At 46.3% G+C, this 8,923-nt stretch overlaps 1 protein-coding gene across 1 annotated transcript in view; it reads right to left on the bottom strand.

Annotated features, from left to right (window-relative positions):
• Positions 1-1,253: 1,253 nt before the first annotated feature.
• LOC107289345 (phospholipase A1 member A-like) overlaps positions 1,254-8,923 on the bottom strand; it is a gene marked incomplete at its 3' end in the record, with an annotated part of 19,238 nt that continues 11,568 nt past the window's right edge. The window contains exon 3 of the mRNA XM_029284517.1: positions 1,254-1,362. Coding sequence (XP_029140350.1) covers positions 1,254-1,362 — 109 coding nt within the window. The remainder of the gene's footprint in view (positions 1,363-8,923) is intronic.

Below are 8,923 nucleotides of genomic sequence, written 5' to 3'. Positions count from 1 at the left end.
ATCCTTCCTGAAGTTTCCTCTTGGTAGTGAGGAAAGGGGTGGGGATGAAATGCCTGAGACTGTCTCTGGGAGAAGGGGGTGATGGGGGTGGCTAAAGGGGGGACCCCTTTAAAATCTTGAGTTGGAAGCTTTCACCCCAAGTCCTGTTTAGAACGCCTGCAACCATCTTCTCTTAATAAAGATGCCTATTGGAAGAAATGTTCCAAGAGTTCTGTCTTCTTAAGATGCGAGCCCCATAGGATGATCTCCAATATGATGTTGAATTATGTTAAACAATCTTTATATGCTTCTACAAAGTTGGAAAAGTGAAAAATAGGACAATATACTATTCATCAAACTCTCATGAAGGAGTATACCAAATCCATAAGGGTTTTAGATATGTAAGAACAAAATAAAACATGTAACAAATTTAAAGATATATTACATCACAGTTTTGGCAATGCAGATCTTGTGGCTTCACATTGGCCTAATGTTTGGACATTCTTGTTTCTTCAAAGTACTATAGCCAAAGGCTCACCCATTCCCTTACTTATCACAGGATTATAATTTTTAATTTTATATAAATTAAGTTATAAGAAAAATGTGTTACTTTTTGCTACTGTAAGCATATGTTCAATTCAGTTCAGGTTTATTACAGGTACTGACCAATCTTTATACAAAGCTAAAATAATAAAATACCAAGAAATTAAGAACAATGAAAAAGAACTAAAGAAATAGATGAATAAAATTCATAAAAACTTTTAAGTGCAGTCTTTACAATACTAAAAGAGAAATAATATGTTAGCAATAAAATATTAATAAAATATAATTAAAGATAAAGGTTTCCCCTTTCCAGTTGTGTCTGACCTTAAAGGGTGGTGGTCATCTCTGTTTCTTACCCAAGGGAGACAGCATAGTCCAAAGATATTTCCATGATCATGTGGCCAGCATGACTGTATGCCGAGGCACACAGAATGCTGTTACCTTCCCACCAAAGTGGTACCTATTTATCTACTCGCATTTGCATGCTTCCGAATTGCTAGGTGGGCAGGAGCTGGGACAAGTAACAGGAGCTCACCCTGTCATGCAGTGCTCATATTTCAAACCCAGGCTATCAGCTTACCAGCTGGCAATCTCACTATCTTTAACCACTGAACCATTGCGCCCCAAAATATAATTAGTTAAGAGCTAAAGTAAGCACTTTTCAAATATCAATTATTAAGAAAAATGGCACAAACCATACTAACATATTTTCACCTTGCTGCTTTCCTTACCAGTAATTCTTCCAAGGTGGCCTTCATAGAATTGGCCCACCAGGCCCCCAACGTGTGCTCCAAGGCTCACCCCAATAAGATGGATGGATGATTCTGGCACCCCCACAGCCTGAAGATTGGGAAGAATAATAATTAGGACTTCAAATTTTTCTTCTAAATGCCCTCAAAACACACAGATAAATCCCCCAACAATCTAACCAATTGGTTCATGTTTTTCTCTGGACTATTTTGCTTAGATGGCAAAAAAAGCAAAATGAAGGTAACTCTAAAAGAGTTAGAGTTTCACATATACTTTATTGCAATAAGACTTTGTTAGTTGTAGCAATACTTTTTAAATTTTATTATGAACAGCATTAGAGAATAGACAAAATACAGAGGAAGTAAGGGTAGTTCATATATGTAGTATAACAAAGGGAGTCTGGACAGGGTTAATCTGCAAGGCAATAATCAGAAACATGGTTGCAGAAATATTATTTTTTTAAATATGTATCATTTGAAGGTAAAAAGGTATATGTGATACCTGTCTACATTTCTTTAAACAAAGTGTGTCTTTTCACAATCACATAATCACAAGGTAATGCAGGTGCTACTTTTGTGTACTTTTGTGTTCCAGAGGATATAGAATCATAGACTCATAAGGCTGGAAGGGACCTCGGAGATCTTCTAGTCCAACCCTCTCCCTGAGGCAGGAGTTCTTACTCCATCCCAGACAAATGGTTGTCCAATCTTTTCTTGAAAACCTCCAATGATGAAGCACCCACAATTCCCAGAAACAAGTAGTTCCATAGATTAATTGCTCTCACTGACAAGAAATTCCTCCTTGGCTCCAGTTGAATCTTTCTCTGATAGGTTTCCACCCATTGTGTCTTGACCTACCTTCCTTTGGAGAATAAGTCGAACACCTCATGTCTGTGACTGCCTTTAAGTATTGGAAGACTGCTATCACGTCTCCCCTCAAAGCTTCTCTTCATTAGGCCAAACATACCTAATTCCCTTAGCTGTTCATCCTATGGTTCCATATCCCTTATTATCTTTGTTGGGCTTTGTCATTTTTTCTAGGGCTTCAGCATCTTTTTTGTATCATGGTGTCCAGAACTGAATGCAGTATTCCATATGTGGCCTCTAATACAATACAGAGTGATATTCTAACTTCTTGAGATCTTGATGCTATCCCTTTGTGATGCAGCCCATTAGCTTTTTTGGCAGCTGCATTGACTTTTCTGGCAGCTATAGCATACTGCTGGCTCATACTGAAGTGATAGTCCACCAGGACACATAGATCCCTTCCACAGGCACTACTGTTGAGCCAGTACTGCCTATTTTGTACCTATGCATATGGTTTTTCCTGCCTAAGTAGAGGACCATACTTTTCTTACAACTGAACTGCATCTTGTTGGATAAGATCCAATGCTTGAGTCTATCAAGATCCTTCTGAAACTTAAGTCTATCTCCCAAGTGTTAGCAATTCTCTCCAGTTTGATATCATCCACAAATTTGATGAGTGCTCCTTCAATCCTCTCATCTAGGTCATTTATGAAGATGTTGAAGAGTACTGGGCCCAAGACAGAATCTTGAGGTACTCCTACTTCATACTTCCCTATATGGGTGTAGTTCCACTGAAGACTATGCTCTGAGTGCGGTTGGTTAGCCAACTGAGAATCTACCTGGTGATGGTACTATCTATTCCACAATGTTCTGTCTTACCAAGATGTTCTTTATTTCTTTACAAATGCCTTATTGAAGCCTAAGTATACTATATCCACAGCATTTCCGTGATCCACTAATTTACTTACTTTATCAAAGAAGACAATAAGATTGGTTTGGCATGGCCTATTTTTAACTATTCTATTCTTTTATTAATTATTTTGTTCATTTCTAGATGCTCACAAATCTGATGCTTGTTTATCTTTTCTGAGATTTTCCCAGGTATTGATGTCAATTTGATTGGTCTGTAGATTCCTGGGTCCCCTTACTTCTCCTTTTTGAACATTGTAACCACATCAGCTCTTCCAATCTTCTGGCAGTTCGTCCATGCTCCAGGAGCTCTGAAAGTTTTCATTCAGTGGTTCTAAGTTTATATCTGCCAGCTCCTTCAGTACCCTGGGATGTAAAACATCTAGTCCCAGAGATTTGAACTCATCCAAAGTGGATAGGTGTTCTCTTGCAAATATCTTGCCTATATTGACCTGCATTCCTGTTTTGTCTCATATGGTGTTGTTTGGACCGGGATCTGTGCCAGACATGTGTCTACTGGGGCGTCCCAAGTAGGTTACAGGACTAGTTTTGTGTGGTGGTGGACCTGGATGCAGGCCTGCAGGAATTCCGACCAAAGGGGGATGGCCCCATGGCGCCATGCAGGGCCATGGAAAGACCAAAGGACAAAGGGCGGAGGACCCAGGGATCTGGTCCGGGTTCCTCTGCAGGTACTCCTTCACCATCGTTTAGATGCTTTTGCTGCAACCAACCGGGACATTGGATGGCGGAGTATCCAGTCCCTGTTCCAGGGGGGAAGCCAGGGACCCCTGGGAGAGCCAGAACCACACCCAAGAAGGCCCCAGAGAAGTCAAGGGCGGCGCACCAGACAGAGAGCCCCACCCCTCAAGGGGGGGTCCTAAAGGAGGAGGAGGCAACATCCGCCACAAGATACCAGTTGGTAGCCTATGACAGCGAGGATGAGGCAGCGGAGGATCCGATGGTAAGTGAACCTGTATGACCATTCATCATCCCCACCGCTTTGACAGGTCCACAAACAAGCCACTGTGGGGAGTACAGGGCCCTAATCGATTCCGGCTGCACCCGTTGCCTGATCAGCAAGGCCGTAGTGGCTGAGGTGGGGATCAGAATGAGGCAGATGGCCAGCCCAGTACAGTTTGAACAGGTGGATGGCTCCCTTCTGGGGGGGCTCTGGCTTCCCTCATAATGGAGCCAGTTCAGCTGGAGATGGGGGCCCATTGGGAGGTCCTCCAGTTTATAGTGGTCCCCTCCATGACAGAGACCATTATCTTGGGACTAGCATGGCTGGACAAGTGGGGCCCTACGATCTGGTGGAAAGGGGGATACCGAAAGTTACGGATGGGTGTTGGCCCTCAACCGCCTGCTCACGAATAAGCAAAAAAGGGAGGAGAGAGAATTATGGAGGCAGCGGTGGGGCAGGGATGTGCAAGGGGGAAAGCCCCCTTCCTGGCAGTGTATGCTGATCTCACCGAGGTGTTCAGCAAGTGTGAGTGTGATGTGCTACCTCCTCACTGGCCAACCGACTGTGCCATCAACATTTTGCCAGGCGCCAAACTGCCAAAACCCCGGATGTATGCGATGACGCCCAAAGAGATGGAGGAGTTGCAATAGTACATTGACAAGAACTTGGCAAGGGGTTTCATCCAGCTGGCACGGTCACGGATTGCAGCTTCGGTGCTCTTTAAGGAGAAAAAGGACAGATCCCTGTGCCTGGGTGTGGACTTCTGTGGCATCAACGGGGTTTGCGTTGAGAATATGTACCCCCTCCGCTAATGAAGGACCTATTGGCCTATTTGGCAAAGGGTAGGGTGTTCACTAAATTTGACCTCCGGGAAGTGTATTACAGGGTCTGAATCAAACGGGGGGATGAGTGGAAGATGGCATTCAACTGCCTGCTAGGAAGTTACCAGTTCCAGGTGATGCTATTTGGCTTGCAGGGAGCCCCTGCAGTGTTCATGCAGCTCATCAATGAGGTGTTGCATGAGCACCTATACCGTGAGGTGCTCGTGTATTTGGATGATATATTGATCTATACCTCCAACATGGCGGAACATGTCTGACTGGCAAGACAGGTGCTAGAAAAACTGCTGAGGGCACACTTGTATGTGAAGCTGTCCAAGTGCGAGTTCCACCAAACCCCGTTGGACTATTTAGGGTACCGGATATCGGGGAAAGGGGTGGAGATGGACCCTGCTGAGGTCAGGGCCATGTTAGAGTGGCAGGCACCACAAACCCGCCGTCAGCTGCAGAGCTTCCTGGGATTCGCAAATTTCTACCGGCAGTTCATCCCCTCGTTTGCTACAGTGGCCCTACCTCTGCACGAGACACGCAATGGCAAGCCTCACCCCGGTCAACCACTGGCGTGGACTCTAGTCTGTCAGAAGGCCTTTGTGGACCTGAAGGCTCTCTTCACAAGGGAGCCAGTCTTACTATATCCTAATCCTGACCTGCTGTTTCTCGTACAAGCTGATACCAGCGACGTCGCAGTCGGGGTGGTTTTGCTTCAGAAGTATGAGCAAGGGACTCTACAGCCCTGTGCTTACACCTCCCATAAGCTGACAGACACAGAACGAGCATGGGCAATATGGGAGAAAGAGGCATTCACAGTATGGTGGGCATTGTCAACTTGGCAACACTTTTTGAAGAGAGCTAAAGAGCCGTTCGAGGTTTGGACAGACCATAAAAATCTTGAGGCTTTGCAGACACTGCGGCGCCTGTCCCCGAAACACGCACGATGGGCACAATACTTCCAATGATTCCACTTTCAGTTGAAGTATGTGCCAGGGATTGTTGGTCTCCTCGTTCGAAGGCATGCCTCCAGGCGATGACCAATAGCTTCAGCTCAAAGTGTTCTTTGAGCATTTTTTAAAGTTCTGAATAAGCAACAGACTCAAGCGGCGCTGGAGCTATTAAGTTTTTGACGATTTCGAATGTCGCCTGGCCACAGACGCACAGCAGAGTTGCAGCCTTCAAACCATCTTCACAAACTTGGTTGACTCTCAGATAATTCTCAACTCTCGTGACGTATGAGCTCCACCTCTCTGGATGTGCGACGTTGAATTCTGAGAGTTTCCCGAGTTTGGCCATGGGGAGTTGTTTTCGGCGTTTTCAGCCCCGCAATGCCTTGTGCTGCCAAGGCTTCTTTTAATCTCCCAGGGACGGTTCCTTGGGAGCGCTCTTCCTCCAGCATTTTCATACTGGCAGGAATGAGGGGGGGAACGCGGCCTTGGCTTACCCCCTTAGTGACTTAGCTCTTCGAGTTTGGCAGCACATCCCACCTTCATCGCCACTGTTATGTTTGGTGCTCGGTGAGGCATTCATGAGGCAGCAGGTGAAACAACAACTCTTTGTTAACAGTTTAAACAGAAGCCTGGCTAACTGCCGCTCCACCCCTATTTATACACTCAGCCACTAGGCGGCGGCCAATAGGATTCAAATATTAGTTCCTGCTTTAACACAAGTTAATGAGCATGTAGACAGAAAGTCTGGCCCTTAACAGACAGAGTCTTATGATTCTTTTTTCAATATTTCCAAGTAATTCTCTTCAATACATTACACCTTCCTTCCTTCCTCCCTCCCCTCCTTTCCTGCCTCCCTCCTTTTCATTATAGAACTTTCTCCTAAGGAAAATATGAACAGTGCATCCCTCACCCGTTTGAGGCAACTCCAAACACACTGTTCAGCCAGGCATATGTAGAACAACAACACATGTAATGGTCAAACAGCACTAAGTAAATTACTACTAATATTTTTTCTTTCTTAAAATACACACTTTTAACATTGTTTTAAGCAGTGCTGGTGATGCTTTACAATAGCTGTCTTTGAGAGTTTTCTTGTAAACCACCCTGGATTTCTCTGAAACATTTAATTTTGAATTAGATGTTGATTTAATAAATTAGGCAGAAGAAACAAATGTTTAAATACATCTAAATCCCACAGACCTACTGTTTCCTAGGCACATACTGCAGAGAAAATAAGGCATTCCACTTCTAGCCAGCATAGCCACAGGATGATTGGAATTACCCAATATCTAAAGACATTAGTTTGGGTAAGGCTGGATTAAATTATAAAAGAGCAGATGAGAGGAAGTAGAAGCAAGAAACTTTCCACGTCTCTGCCAAAATAATTGGGGGGGGCAGTTGACTCGATCTTTTAATTTCAACTCATGCCAATTCCTCTTAATTTCCCATTCAATCCAAAGAGTTCTATTATCGGCTGGATTTTAGGGAGGAGAGGCGGCAAGAATAGACCACAAAGCCAATCTGCAAGTTTGCTCTCTCACCTGCCTACACACCATCTCCCTGTTGCAGCACACCTCTCTCTCTCTCTCTCTCTCTCTCTCTCTCTCTCTCTCTCTCTCTCTCTCTCTCTCTCTCTCTCTCTCTCTCTCTCTCTCTGTGTGTGTGTGTGTGTGTGAGAGAGAGAGAGAGAGAGAGATCCCCTTTTTGTAAGTTTGCTTACTCTATTTGCAATGCTCCCTGTTCCCCACACTTTCGTTTCCCTGCTGGCTCAATCTCTCTCTCTCACACTCACACACAAAACTCTGCTTTCTCCCCCTTCTTGCTCTTTGCTCTTTTTCTCCAGCTGCACCTGAACAGAGTAGGAGGAGGTTAAAAAAAGAGGGGGGAGAAAGGAGGAAGCTCCCCTTTTTGTAACACCTCGGCTTCCTCCCCCTCCTCTTCCCTTTCCCGGATCTCTCTCTCTCTCTCTCTCTCTCTCTCTCTCTCTCTCTCTCTCTCTCTCTCTCTCTCTCTCTCTCTCTCTCTCTGTGTGTGTGTGTGTGTGTGTGTGTGAGAGAGAGAGAGAGAGAGAGAGAAACCCTTCCTGCTTTCTCCTCGTTCTCACCCATTCTCTCCAGCTGCCACAGAGGCTCACATGTTGCCGGCCACCGGCAGTTCCAGGCTGCGGCTTTGCCTCTGGCATGAGTGCTGCATTCTTCTCTCCAGCCCTACCATGTGGCGGAGAGGGTGACCGGGTGCCAGTCGATGCTCAGCTTGTGCCACCGTGCGCTCCCATCTCTGGGCATGCCCTGGGGCGCTAGTCTTACAGAACACCATGTCCTGAGCAAGGAAAGATGTGGTCTGGCAAAGCAGAGCCGGATGAGGAGAGGCCCAGCAAAGTGGGGCGTGGCCGGGCATGACCGGGTTAGGCTGGGAGGGGTGGGGTGGGGTGAGGCAAATGAACTGCAGCTGCTGCTGTGCACCACCAGCCCCTGAGTGCTCGCTGTTTCATGTGTGTGCACAGGGGGGTGGCCAGCCAGATTGGGGTGGTCAATGGGGGCTGGTCCCTTGTCATTTCTGGGACAATCCTGGGAGCCAAATCTGGGCCCTCTGCAGGCTGGATACGGCCTGCGGGCCTTGTGTTTGACATATCTGGGCTAGACAGTCACTTGTCTAGGATGGTATATGTTGTGTCCTGAGCCTGCAAGAGGCAGGCTCGGGACGTTGCAAGAGTCCCGGGCATTTGCAGAAGCTGCCCGGGACCAGACTGAGTGGCGCCGGCCTTGTGCGCATGCGCAAGGTGGGAAAAGACCGCCTCATGATTGGTTGAACTTGCCCGGGGATCAGAATGTATAAATAGAGGCCTGCGTGCCTCTGCTCGGGTTGTTCGTAGAATGGAAGCAGAGAATAAAGACTTGTTGGAAATGCTTTGTCTCAAGCGCCATTATTCTCCGGACTTAACACTGCCGACGAAGGTGGGATTCAGTCTCTACAGCTAGGAAAGCTAGAAGACTCACCCCAAAGAAGTCCGGAAGAGAAACGGCGTGGAAGTCAGCGTTATCCTGCCAGTACGAAATCGCTGGAGGGTGCGTGCGGCTGAAGAAGAAGAAACCTGATCCTCGATCATGGCGAAAGTTGGGCGTTTAGCGGAATTCGACGTCTCTCACCCCGAGAGGTGGGAATCTTATGTGGCAAGAGTCGAGACGTATTTCCGCA

The sequence above is a fragment of the Protobothrops mucrosquamatus genome, unplaced genomic scaffold, assembly GCF_001527695.2.
Source record: "Protobothrops mucrosquamatus isolate PMUCROS unplaced genomic scaffold, P.Mucros_1.0 scaffold677, whole genome shotgun sequence".
NCBI classification, from domain to species: Eukaryota; Metazoa; Chordata; class Lepidosauria; order Squamata; family Viperidae; genus Protobothrops; species Protobothrops mucrosquamatus.
This window is presented reverse-complemented; position numbering and strand designations above follow the sequence as displayed.